The 14,267-nt window shown below is 36.4% G+C and overlaps 1 protein-coding gene across 1 annotated transcript in view; it reads right to left on the minus strand.

Moving 5' to 3' along the window:
• Positions 1–1,454: 1,454 nt before the first annotated feature.
• The window catches only part of LOC138761189 (pescadillo-like), a 40,442-nt gene continuing 27,629 nt past the window's right edge, over positions 1,455–14,267 (minus strand). Inside the window, exons 7-15 of the mRNA XM_069932918.1 lie at positions 13,822–13,938; positions 12,228–12,308; positions 12,066–12,152; positions 10,477–10,607; positions 9,715–9,840; positions 7,880–8,064; positions 4,615–4,757; positions 3,293–3,460; positions 1,455–2,299 (exon numbers count right to left, since the gene is read on the minus strand). Coding sequence (XP_069789019.1) covers positions 2,213–2,299; positions 3,293–3,460; positions 4,615–4,757; positions 7,880–8,064; positions 9,715–9,840; positions 10,477–10,607; positions 12,066–12,152; positions 12,228–12,308; positions 13,822–13,938 — 1,125 coding nt within the window. The 3' untranslated portion in view covers positions 1,455–2,212. The remainder of the gene's footprint in view (positions 2,300–3,292; positions 3,461–4,614; positions 4,758–7,879; positions 8,065–9,714; positions 9,841–10,476; positions 10,608–12,065; positions 12,153–12,227; positions 12,309–13,821; positions 13,939–14,267) is intronic.

Here is a 14,267-nt window from a genome sequence, read left to right on the forward strand (position 1 = left end):
GGATTCCCTAAGGTAGTATGTGAGTGGCTATAATGATGATGAAGAAAAGGGAGAAATCTTTGTACTGAAACTGACCACTGACCACTGTTTTAATCGTACCTAATTGACTCGTTATGTGCATGGTTTCAGAACTCCAAAGGAAATGGGCCAATGGCAATTTTTCTCAAGCAAAAGATTTCAATAACAATTGAGTCTAGAGCAGTGATTCTCAACCTTCCCTTCCCACTCACATACCACCTTAAGCAATCCCTTTCTAACTGCAGAGTACCAACGGCATAGGGATTACTTAAAGTGGTATGTGAGTGGAAAGAAAAAGGTTGAGAACCTCTGTCCTAACCCTTCCCTCTTTCAGCCCATAACCCTTTACCTTTTTTTTTTTAATTTATTTTTCACACTATAAACCATATTGACCAAGATACATAGACATTTTTCTTCTTAAATATATAGTGTCGTTTTCTCCCCCTTTTCCCCCCTCCTTTCCCTCCCTCCCTCACTCCCCCTCCCACCCATTTATTTGAAGTTCAATCTATAAGATACATTAAACCCGTTAAACAATGTTGTCACTTAATAAAAATGAACAAGAAATTTTACTGAGTCAGTTCTTTTCGTTATCTTCTCCTTCTGTCACTTTAGGTGGTGGAAGTCCACGGTAGGATTTCTCTATTGTGTTTCATGTATGGCTCCCATATTTGTTCAAATATTGTAATATTATTTCTTAAATTATATGTTATTTTTTCTAATAGAATACATTTATTCATTTCTATATACCATTGTTGATTTCTCAAGTTATCTTCTAATTTCCAGGTTGACATAATACATTTTTTTGCTACAGCTAGGGCCATCATAACAAATCTTTTTTGTGCTCCATCCAAATCGAGTCCAAATTCTTTGTTTCTTATATTACTTAGGAGGAAGATCTCTGGCTTTTTTGGTATATTGCTTTTTGTGATTTTATTTAATATCTGGTTTAGATCTTCCCAACCCTCTACCTTTCATGCATCATGTGCCTAAGCTTTTTAAATGTCCCTATTGCATCAGCCTCTACTACCACCACCCCTGGCAGTGTGTTCCAAATACCCAGCATCGTGGATATCTCCCCTAAACTTAGCTCGACTCACCTTGGTTGGATGTCCTCTGGTAGTTGCCATTGACATCCTTGGAAAAAATGCTGGCTCTCTACTCTATGATCTCATAATTTTATATGCATCTATTAAGTCACCTCTTATTCTTTGTCACTCCAAAGAGAAAAATCCTAGCCTGCTCAGCCTTTTGACCTTAATTAACATAAGAAATTGAAATATTAATTCCTACCCCTCAAGAATTGAGCAGAATGGAACTGCTCAGTGCTGATACCTGCATCAAAAAGGTGAAACAACTGTTTTCCTTTGCAAACACGACTTCATGTTCATTGAGGCAAAGAAAGTAATATCCATTTGCTAACACTTTCAACGGAGTCAAATAAAAAGGGTCTTTAATTTTCTGAAAACTGAGGCAAAATACAAGTGAAGAGAGCATTTTTATGCATGGTGTTACTTCGAAGAATAAGTAACAAAATAGATTTTGTTATCGCCCAATGAAAATTATCGGGAAAAGGGAAACAATAACTTTGTGAGCAGCATACTGCTTTGTTGCATTTGTTATGAATTTTGAAGTTTATTACTTATTGCTCTAGAACTGATTATATTGCCAAAAAGCTTTGGTCTTAATTACACGTACAAGAGTTCAAAATGAAATGGAGATAGAAAATCTTTAAAGTTGTTGATATAATTATGATGGTACATGCAGATTGAAGCAAACCGTAACTTAGGAAATATTTGTGACTTTGCCCATTTTCTTAGCAAAACGAAATGTTGCACACAATACACCCACATTTCTTTGCACACTGACTATTCCTAGGATAGGGTAACACTGCCAATTTGGCACTTTCAGCTGAGATTTCTAAAAATCATAGTGCAAAAACTAAGGCAATAAAACAAGAAACGCATAAACTTAAGATAGGGCTCTGCAAGAACATTTCAATCTTGATGTGCATTTTTGTACAGAAGTCTTACATAGCTTTCACAGGGTTATTTCCATTTAGCAAGATGGTAACTCATGAAATCCAATATAAGGAAATGGTCTCTGCAGAGCATTATGATCCACACATGAAATCCATTCTGTCTAATATAAAGAGAATTTGGTTTAAACTTCAGATATCATGATTTTCAGTATTTTATTGGGATTTAATTTTTTTATTCTTCTTTTTCTCGGCTTTAATCGTGTCATCATAAGCCTTTCTCTTAGCTGCCAACTTGGTTGTCTGTTAAGATTAAAAGAAAAGATGCATCTTAATGTCCAAAATGTACATCTCCAAACATTTAGAAGTCCCAGTGTAAATGGTTACTTAGTAAAAAGAAAAATCCTGTTTAAGTGATTTAGGTTGAAATAGGTCAACAGAAAAAAAGGCAATTGACAGTATCTTGTCTCTCAATTTATCATTGAATGATATTAACATTAACCGTAATCAAATCCTCAACCAAAAAGCTGCCCAGATAAAAGTCATATTTTGAAGCGGAGGAAAAGGACGAAATGAAATGCAAATTGAATAGAGTGAATTTGAAAGGCTGTTTTATTCCCACCAGTTGGGTCCTTTCTTGCTCAAGAATTCTAGCTATTTCAATTATTTTCTATGGGAACGTGGAATTATATCTAAACTTAAAAGGAAAATAACGACTGATACAAGACTTCCAACAAAACACTTTAATAACTGCAACTTGGATTCACTGTTGGATAGATCATTCAAACAAAAAAAACCTATGGCTTTTGACTTGCCTGCTTAGACCTTTTTAAACTTCTTCCCAATTATTCTGTGCGAAGGAGGAAAATTAGCTAGTGGTCAGTTTCAAAAATGGGAAAGGCACAGCCTGCATTCATGGTATAGAACAATTTCAGTAAGACCAGCCTTCTTATCTGGAATTTAAGTGCTCAAATGCCTGATTCTTCATCTTTTAATATTTTATGATTTGACTTTATTAACACTATTGAATATCTTGTGGAGTCTTAAAGGTCACCTATTTACTTTCAATGTTCGTCTGGTTCCAAATTTGTCTCTTTCCCAGGATGATCAATGAACTCAATGACCCACTTTCTGTTCTGATATTCTTGGTGGCATCATCCCCACTCACCCAAGTTTGCAAGAATTTTGCTTCGAAACTTAAAAATACCTTTGATTTTGAAGACAAATCTGAAAATATGTAAAGTCGCTCTGAAACCGATTTACAACCATCGTAAATGATCCAAATTAAACACAAACCTCGCGAACTTTCCTCTTCTTTCCAAACATGATTTTGCGGTACAAAGATTTCTCCCTTTTCTTCATCATCATTATAGCCAGGCGCTTCTCCTCGGCTTCTTCTCGTTCACGTGCCTGAGCTTTGTTCTCCATCTTCACAGTCCCTGTGGTTACCTTCACATTTAGCTTCTGCAGAACAACACCAGCAATATAGTAATTCCAGCAAAATCTCAAATAGCTGTCAAAGTTTTGGCCCTTGCAAAGAATCAACGTAGAAATCATTTTGTTCAGAGCATTAAAAGGTAGATGGTGAAGGATTCAAGTAAAATCTCACCAAATTCAAAACGCACAGTAACAGTTTTATATTCAAAACTGCTGTATTTTACACCCACAGAAGATTTTTTTTATCACTTGCTTATGTCAACAGAACCATCTGTTTTGAAAAACTTTCAATTTCCAAATTGTTTATTGTGACATGTACCAAGATACAGTTAAGGTCCATAAGCTTATGTTAAATTGGTTCGAATTCTTTGCAAAATTTGGGAGATTGACAATTTCTTAAATGGCATAGACCTCCTTTGGCTATGCAAAGCATAATGACTGCTTAATGAATAACCCACAGAACCGAAGATCCTACTTGGCTTCCTATTTGAAGTGCATACTGTGTTCAGTCTTTGACTTACCACATCTGAATTTGAAGATTAATAAAAGTATTAGCATAATGTAGCAGACCGGCACAGGACCCCGGAAGTGGGGGACCCCCCCCCCCCAATTGAGGAGGAAAAGCCTGGGAGATGATCCACTGGAAGGTGACCAAGGTAGCAGACCAGCGAGGGGCTCAGTGACAGTAGCACTCACATAGGTTGTGGGCTTTTGTGATTTGCGGTTGAAGGACTCACAGGCTTTGGGCTGATGAAGACTTGAGGTCAAGAGACTCACACAGACCATGAGAGGCTGGTTCATGGGAATCAGGTATTGGAGCAGGAATTCGAGAAGGTGCTGAGGGCAAGAAGGGGTCTTGAAGGGCCTCCCGCACTGAAAACTTCCTGATCGTATTGGAGTTTTTTCAATCTGGATCTCTAGTTGCCAAGGGATTCGACAGGAGTCTGTGAGATTGCTGGAGGGGAATCTACAGAAACTCAGTGATCTGAGGGGATTCTCTTTTGCTTCTCTTTTTGATCTGAGGTGGCAAGCAACACTCATGGTGATGCTTCATTTACAGCAGATAAAGGTTGAAGCATATCATGTAATTACATTTTTTGTATCATTACATGTCAATAAAAGGAACCTTTGATAATCTGAGTCTGACATTTTAAAAATCAACTGCTTCTACTGGGACTTACATTGCCTTTAACCTTCTGAGCCTCCATATTCTTCAGTCTTTCTTCATCTTGTTTTTCTGTTTCATCCATATCATCGTCATCTTCTTCATTTGATTCTTCCTGATCATTTTCATCCTCTTCCTCAGACTCTGTCTCATTTTCACCTGTAGTAAGTACAACACACTGAATGCTCACTTTCGAGATCATCCTGCACCCTGAGTTAATAACAAAGCTTGCTTGAATAATGTTGCACCCTTGGGATGGGATAAATAATGAAATTGGTACTCAAGGTAAAATATCTAGATATACTCCTTTGTGACAGAATAAACTTTCTCCTTTTATGGTTAAGAATTATCTTAAGATTTGGGATCAGAAAGGGATTAAGATTGTAAATAATTGTCATGAATTAAACTGATTTCTTTCATTTGAAAGAATAAAAGAAAGATATCAAGTTCCAACTCACACTCTTTTTTGTATGAATCAATTGAAATCGATGTTGTATGATTCTTTTGGGAAGAATCTGTTTCTTCCAATAGAGTTGAAATTTGAAATGATGGTTCGTGATGGAGGGAAGAAAGGATTTATATCTGAAATGTATAAATTATTGCAACAGAAAATGTCTAAAATTAATTTATATAATTCAAGACAAAAAGAGGTAAAGGATTTGGGAGTTGATTTGGAGAGAGATCATTGGAAAACTATTTGTAATTATAGTATGAAAAAAATCATCAATGTCTGGTAATAGACTGGTAAATTATAATTTTATACATCAATTATATTCAACTCCAGAGTGTTTAAAAAGACAATTAGATTTTTTCTGATTTGTGTTTTCAATGTAATAGACAGAAGGGTATGTTTTTGCATTCATTATGGTCTTGTGATAAGGTCAAACCTTTTTGGTCTCATGTTAAGCATCATTTACAGGATATTTTTGAAAATAAAACTTTCTTTAGATTCAAATTTTTTTTTAAATTGGTGATATAAGTGGAATTTGTTTGGTATACATTTCAAATAGCTTTTTTGAGATTGGCTTTAGCAGTGGCGAGGAAATGTATAGCAAGTACTTGTAAAGATTGGATAGAACTTAATTTACAGAGATGACATTTAGAATTAAGGTCTTGTATTCCTTTGGGGAAAAAATAGCGTACAATTTGAGAGATAAACACTATATTTTTGGTAAGGTTTGGAGCTCTTATTTGAATTATCTAAATTGAAGATTTTGACATGGATGTAGTGTGGTTCCCTCATTCCATGAGGTATTAACTCTTGTTTTGGTTTTTTTTTCTCCTCTTTCTTCCTTTTCTTTTTCCATTTCTTATTAGGGGTTAGTTGGGGTAAGTAGGGGTAGAGATGGAAGGAGGGGGGTATATTATTGCAGGAGTTAGTTGGGGCAAGTTGAAGTGGAGATGGGAGGAGGGTTTTATCAGATATATAGAGAGAGAGAGAGCAAGCGCAAGCTAGAGAGAGACAGACAGAGATATAGATAGATATAGATAGCTATAGATATACACACACACACATAAAACATGTTAAATTTGAAGATATATTTATATTATTACATTATTGGTATAATCATGGTTGATTATATTTTAAATAAAATATTTTTAAAAAACCATGTTGCACCCCCCCCCCCCCCATGTATCCTCACAAAAGGGCGAGTGCTTAATAAAATGTTCTGATATGATTGAGAAATGAGCATTCAATGAGAAAGGTTAAACTTTGGTAATCAATTCAAGTAAAAATAAACCTTTTAAAAGTTTTGTATTGTTAATTCCAAATCAGTAAACATTGAAAAGCCTAATGAATGACCAGCAATCTCTTATGTTTTCCCTGACCTGCCTTTTTGTTTTCACACTAAATTGCCAATCCCTTTGAACCACAGGAAATTGGCAGGCGGAAAATGGAGAACATGCAAGTCAGGCATTAAGAACACTTATGAGGTAGAATGAAAACAGGAATTGCTAGAGTCAGAAATAAAGACATCAAGAAGCTGAATAAATGGGTAAAAACGATCAGGATTAAAGGAAGAAAGTAAGGTAGCAGGCTAGGGACCACTCGCTTCTGTGATGCCAAGTTTAGGAAAGGACAAGTTCATGAAGGGATTAAGTGCACTCGGACTAAGTGCACTTGGCAAAGGCAAAATTAAGAGTACAGTTAGTTTGTGATTAGATAAATCTAAACGAAGTATAGATTGGCTGAAACTTGCTGAATTGCGAAGAGGAAAGCCAGCAAAATTTGGAACAATTCAAGGCATAAATGAGAGTTTTAACAGACAACATGCTGCAACAGGTAATAATGTGTGGTTCTGATGAGATATGAGTGCTGCATGGGAATAAACATTGTACACACCCTAATTTAGTGATTTGAAGGGTTCTGGAATTTACGATGCACATACCAGGGAGATGAAGGCAATTCCTTGGTTAACCCAGTATGGCAGAGGATAAATAAGAAGTATGAAAGCACATTTAAGGACCATAGTGTGGCACGAGTAGGGGCACATGGTCAGTGAATATGAAAACTATTCCCATATCTACAATTGTATGAGTAAATAATGGAGTTTCTGACTCCAGGTCTGGAGGAGAAGCCATTACTAGGGATGATTTTGTAAAAGTGAACAGACAAGAAGGGAACATGACTATCAGAAGAGCAGAAGGGAAAGTTGAGAGGATGGCAGAGCACTCAAACCACACGAACAGCTTGAGAGCTGTCACAAACAACTTCAGAGGAGGGATAGTGTACCACTTTATAATTACAGGATGTGTGTGTAACTTCAACTTGGACCACATTTGTCAAGGGAAGAGTTAAATTACAAAAGAATTAAACACACATGTGAAGTCATAACATATTGAAAGAGCTTTTGTGGGGGTTCAGAAATTTCTGGTTGGTAACATTCAAAGACAAAGGATCTAGGGATGATTACTGGTAATTTTGGTAGATAGCCTGATTGCACTAGAGGACAGGAAACTATTACTATAATAGGTGAAGGAGGCAGAACTGGTGCTCATAAGATTCTGGAAGCCTCTCTAAAAGGAGCCTGCATTAACAGCTAGATAAAGCCATACAAAATCTGCTGCACAGCCAAGATGTGTTTTTTTGTTTTGCAGTTCAGCAATTCATGCCATATTTTTGAATTCATGCAACTGTAAACTCCAACACACAATCTGTGATATTGGTGTTAAATTTTGCACATCGAAGATGTGTTCTGATCTTAAGCATGCATTTCTGGATATACTGAATATGGTTTTTTTTTTAAATTTGGAAAGCATGAATGAATTCACCAGCTTACACATGTTCTCGCCTTTCTGAATGCCCAAGAGTTTGAGTTTTTCTGGTGGAATATAGTCTCCATCTTTCTCTTCCACAAATGGAGAAAGATGAGGTGGTAAAGTTACTCCAAGGAAATAATCCTCTACTGGAAGAAGTGCTTTGCAGTTAACGCAATCAAACACCCACTGGGGCTGGATATAATACCTGCAGGTTGAACAGAATAGGAAAGATGAGTAGTTTGTCAAATGACCTGGATCATAATGGTGGTTCCAAATGGAAATTATTGATTCATAATCAGAGTTAAACAGGCTGGAAAATGGCCCTTTGGCCCAACTTCCCGAGTTAGTACCATTTGCTTACATTTAGCCCATATCCCTCTGAACCTTTCCTGTACGTGAACTCATCCAAATGTCCATTAAACATTCCAAGTATACCCATCTCTATCACTTCCTCTGCCAGCTCATTCTACATACCCAGACTCCCTGAAGGTAAAACCATCTGTTGTCGATTATTTCACTGTCCACCACACCAATGTTGCTGACATCTGCAGACCTATATTCTCAGCCAAATTAACAACATAAATCACAGGGGTCATCACACCAATTCCCGCAGCACATCACTGGTCGTAGGACTACAATCTTAAAAACCCTTTGACCAAGAGGGACATTGTCAAAGGTTCTGCTAAAGACCTGCAGGGAATGTCTACTGTCCTGCCCTCACAATCCTCTTGGTCACCTCTTCAAAAACAACTTATTTTTATGAAACACGATTTCTCATGAAAAAGCCATGCTAATTCTCTCTACTCAGCCATTTATGCCAAAGGGGGAAGCAATTCAAGTTCTAGGATCCTGTGCTAGATTAGTACTGCCACAGGATCTGTGACACCATTGATTTCAATCGGGATTTGTCAGGAGAAATTTACATTTTCTTAGTTTAACAATTTTGCTTGTTTACTCAGCAAACAAATGCAAATAAGAGAACATGAACAATTCCCAGTTATCATCTTTTTATGAATGCTGCATGACCTGCTAAGTTTATCCAGCACTTGGGTACTGCAATTCCCAGTTAATATACCCACTGCAGATTGCCCTCGAAATATCATTACTTAATAATGTACTTCACTGTTAAATTATTAAGTAATTTCTGAATGTCAGAAATCCAAAGACAATGTTGTAACCTTGACAGCTTAAAAGACTGGGGAGTGGCTGTTAATGATCTCAGAGGTGTTTTAGGAGTGGAATTTCTTCAGTGTACCTCTGGAGGTCCTGCCACACCTCAATGTTGATGGATTCCAGGATCTTTTGGGTAAGATGGATCTAAACCCATTAAGAACAGACAAGGGTAGATAGCAATGGCAAGAACATGTACCAGTAACTAATGCCTTCTGCCAATGCCAAATCAAAGACAACGAAACAACGTGAATTTTAAATTTTAGACATAGAGCACAGTAACAGGGCCCTTTAGCCCACGAGCCCATGCTGCCCAATCACACTCAATTGACCTAAAATCTCCTGTACATTTTTGAGGGTGGGAGGAAACTGTAGCCCCCGGGGAAAATGCACGCAGACACGGGGAGAACAGACAAACTCCTTGCGGACAGCATAGAATTTGAATCCCAGTCCCGATCACTGATACTGTAACAGCGTTACGCTAAATCCTACGCTAACTGTGCCACCCAATCAGGAATTCTTTTTATTCCAAATTTTTAGCACTTGCAGTATTTCACTGTTTTCATAATCCATCAAGTAAAGTGCCATTATTTAGTATATAGTGGACAGAGATAATCACCGTAAGTGAAAAAATGCAAATGGAATGAAACAGGAATCAAATACTAAATTTTGTATTAAAACATACCTATTGACAAACTGTTTATCAAGGCTTGGCCGATCCACTATCTGGTGGGTAATGGTTTCATCTGTAACAGTATAATTAGCACCTAAACAAAGTGATTTCTCCCAAGATACTTTGCCACCAAAACACCTAAAAGCACAATTGATTAAAAAAAACAAATTAGTTTAAAATTACAGGAGAAATAGTTCCTTTGTCTCCCTGCCCTAGGATATTAAGTGGAAAGGTTGAGCAAGAGAGTGTGAACAAGTACAAACATGAGAATGGACCAGCAAACCTCGCCCATTTTACACAATGCAGGCTGTTGTCCACACACTCACATGGAGTGCAACTGGAAATATTGTAAAAGTACAGGTCAAATGTGAACAGATTATTGAAAAGGCACATTAAAGCCTGCAGATATCAACTTCAAGAGTTCAGTTTTTTTTTAACCATACAAATCAGGACACTTCAGTTGGGGCAGAGAGAAATTTAATGAAGGAAAATTTGTTTGTTGACACATTTGTCCACCACTGGATAGGTCTCTTCAAAGGCAAAAGTAAGGATGAGCTCGGGCCCAAAGTTCATTTTGTCAAAAGGAAACTGAGCTGACCATATTTCATTTGTGAACTTCAATGTGAAGCATCAGATGGATACATGGCACTTTTACTATACTACATCAAGCTGCCAACAGTCTAAGCACAGAGTGGTAGGAACGATAGGAGAGTAAACAGCTGATGAGAAATTAAAAATAACAATCCAAAAAGAAAACAAAAAGAGCATTAATACCTTATGACAAATGCCAGTGATTCACGTGGTACTTCCCGGTTCAGGAAAAACTTCAAGCCTTCAAACAATTTCTTCTGTTTATCTAATTCTTGTTGTTTCTTTTGCTGCTCTCCAATCAGTTCTGCATTTTCCTGCACAAGTTATTAAAGTTACTCCAGAGTATCTTATTTACTTGGCTACTAATAACCTCCTGAATAATCATCTTAAACTGTCTGCACAAGCTTAAACTAGATACACAAACACAGTTAGATGCTTTAGTAATGTTGTCCTTTAAGCATCAAATTGCTAATCCAGACATCATGTAGTGTAGGCAGAGAAATACCGATATGTCTTTCACTTAAATTCTAAAAACAAAATTATAGTAACAGGCTGTTCTGGCCCAGGAGCCCACAGCTCCCAAAAATACCTACTAACCCTGTAGGTTTTTAGAACAAGGAAGGAAACCAGAGTACCCACAGGAAACACACACAGTCATGGGGAGAACACACAAACTCTTTACAGTGGTGGATTTGAATCTGCGTTGCTGGCGCTATAATTTCTTTTTCTTTGGCTTGGCTTCGCGGACGAAGATTTATGGAGGGGTAATGTCCACGTCAGCTGCAGGCTCGTTTGTGGCTGACAAGTCCGATGTGCTAACTGCTACCCTAACCTTGCCACCTTGGTATAAACCATCAACCACTGCCAAACTAATTCTGAACACCCATGAAAACAAAACAAAGGCAAAATGCTCATTCAGAAAGATGATTCACCCAGAATGTCAAACCGGTTTCTTTCCATTGCCCCTGCATAGTCCGCTAAGTACTTACAGCATTTTCTGTTTTAATTCTGAACACATCAATTTATCTCCCAAAACTCAACACATTAAATCGGCAGCAAAGCACGATATTCTCTTTAGGGTCAGATTACTTACACATTGATGGTATTACCATCAAAAGTCAAATTAAGGGAATGTTTCTAAACACACTCTGATTCAATACCAAAAAGTATATAACTTTGTCTTAGGGAAAAATCTAGTTGGTTTTGTTAATAGTTCAGAATGTTACCAAAGATCACAAACTAAAATGAAAATGGCAACCCACAAATTTCAAAATTAAGCATGATATTCATGAAGCTTTACTATCTTTAATTAAATTCAAGATTCACGGAATTTCATAGAATCTATGGCAGGTTAAACATAACTTCAATTTGATGGATTTCTGTGTTCATTGAAATTAAATGCATTTCTTTTGCTGAAAATATTCTTTTATTTCTGTACAGTGGAGAACTTTGTTAAGGACATCTGATAATTTTTGAGAAATACTGCATCTTAACGATATTCCAAGTCACTGACACAACTGTAACTATTAGCTCTACTGATGCAAATATATCATCTATTTTAACAGACATAATTGTCTGTGTTACAACGAGAGAAGTGACGAACATTTCCCTCGCCAACCATTGAGATGTTCTGCTTGAAACGTTATCCAATTTCTTTTATTCCTTTAAAAAAAGCAGTGAAAACAAAAATCTTGACAACTTAAGTTAAAACAAGATCTTCTTACTGTAAAAGTCATGCATAATAATGGGGAGCAATTCAATGGAGAACTTACCCCTTCCACGGGGAATTCATCGAGCACATCATCCTCCTCATTTGAAGACACCACACGAGTTAAACTGGCACTCAAGGCAGCTAGTTTCTACAAAGATGATAAAATGTAAGTCAGCACTAAATAAATCCACAAAAAAAAACATTAATTATGTTGTCTCCTGACCTCCATGTAGCATTCAGAATCCATTGCATACATCTCTTCATCATCTTGCTTCAGCTCTTTTTCCTCTGGCATGTTTTCTAGCTGAAAACAAACCTTCAATTCAGTTAATGATGCTACGCATATAAAATACAGGTGTACAATTACCTCGATCTTGAATGATAATTTTCAATCCTCAATGGATCAAACAACATGCATTAAAAATTATGCAAAATACTATCATGCACTATGAATCAATATCTAGGATTGAAATCAACACTTGTGTGAAAACAGACTAGCTGGAGAATGGTTCAATAAGGACACAACAATATTGTTTGGTATCTCAGCCTTCTGGATATTTCCCAACTGTTGAACATTAATGTAAAGTTTCATTTCAATTCTTTAACTTATTTTCATCATCTTAGAAATGGAACTAACTTCACAAAACCAATGTACATTTTAATAACCAGATTGGATTTAGATGCATTCTCCTTTGCTTCCTTGACCCGTTTAATCTGATGTTCAATGTGACTACAACTTTAATCAAACTGAATGTTCTTTGGATTTAAAAACAAGCTCAAACTTCTTACTTCAGGCTGTCCATAAACGATTAATAATCTTGGAAAGACAGACAGAATAAGCATTAAGATAGCCTTGAGTATTTTGCATCAAATGGTTTTTGCCAGCATGCAATTTTTATATGCCAATACAGAAATCATATTAGTTAAGAGGTTTTGGCATTGGCATTTGTTCAAATAACTATAAATAATTTCATGAGCTTGGACTTGCACATCTCAAAAATGCAAGTGAAGCCATGATTATTTTGCCTAAGGAGGGGAATATCAGTTCAACAACAGAAATCTAAGGGGGTTTGAAGAAATGCATAACGTTCCAACAGAATAGCTTTTATAAAAGCTATCCATTGTTCAACACCAAGTAATGGGCTTTCACTATATCGAATCAGCTGTCTGTTCCTGAAGTGTGCAGCATTTTGCTGCATAAAGTTCACATGCAGCAGATTATAAATCTTTGTTCAGCATTTGGGAATTCTGGCAAAAAAGCAAGCAATTTTCCATGAGAAGCATCCCTTAGATATTTGTTCATTCATTCGTCTACCAGCAGCCAATTTACAAACCTTGGTGGATGATTATGTGGTGACAACTTTCACTAAATTTGGAACAAGTAATGAATTTTAGAATTCAAAGAAGATAATTTTAGAAAAATTGTTTTCAAAGAGAAGTCCAACAAGTGCTTTTCAATCGAGGATTTACTCCAATTCTAAAATTTAACAGCATATTTAAGCTGTGAAATGTCAAGGTAACAATTTATTCTTTGCGATATTTATTTTTTATTATTTTATTAATTCATAGAGGTCTTTATCATTATCAATTCCAAACTACTTCGACAGGTTAAATGTACTTTCTTGGTGATTCACAATTATGGAAAATTTAAAATGGCATAGAGCTCTCCACAATTCATTGTCCTAAACTTACCTCATTATACAAGGCGTACAAGAGAGACAGATTATTTATACAAAATATTTAATAAATAGCACAAACTGAAGTTTCAAATAATCTCTATGATACGTTTAGCAACATTCAAGGAAAATCTTATCTACCTTTGGAGGATAAAGAAGATTGAGATTCTGGTAGAGTCTAAAATTGACAAAGCCAAGAAGTGTTGTAAAAAACTCTGTGAAAGTAGCCATCACTCTGTAGTCCACATCTGTTGGATGCTGGAAGCAGAATATTGAATTAAGCATCTTAATCAAGGCACCTGAACAAACCATTTCCAGTGTGAAATGCTTTATAATTTTTCATTTTAAAACTGGACGCGACCAAGTATCCATGTTCAGAACAATCTTTTCATTTCATCTGCAACAATTCCTCATGAAAAAGGATTTACTTTAAGACTTGGTGAATTTAATGAAACAAGGATGATCAACTTTAGATGCAACACAAACCAAAGCATAGTGTATTCAACTTCCCAAAATGACCACTTAAGATATGAATAGTAATCAAAATATGTACAGCAGCTGGAAGCCCTTTCTACAAGGGCAACAGG

The sequence above is a fragment of the Narcine bancroftii genome, chromosome 4, assembly GCF_036971445.1.
Source record: "Narcine bancroftii isolate sNarBan1 chromosome 4, sNarBan1.hap1, whole genome shotgun sequence".
NCBI classification, from domain to species: Eukaryota; Metazoa; Chordata; class Chondrichthyes; order Torpediniformes; family Narcinidae; genus Narcine; species Narcine bancroftii.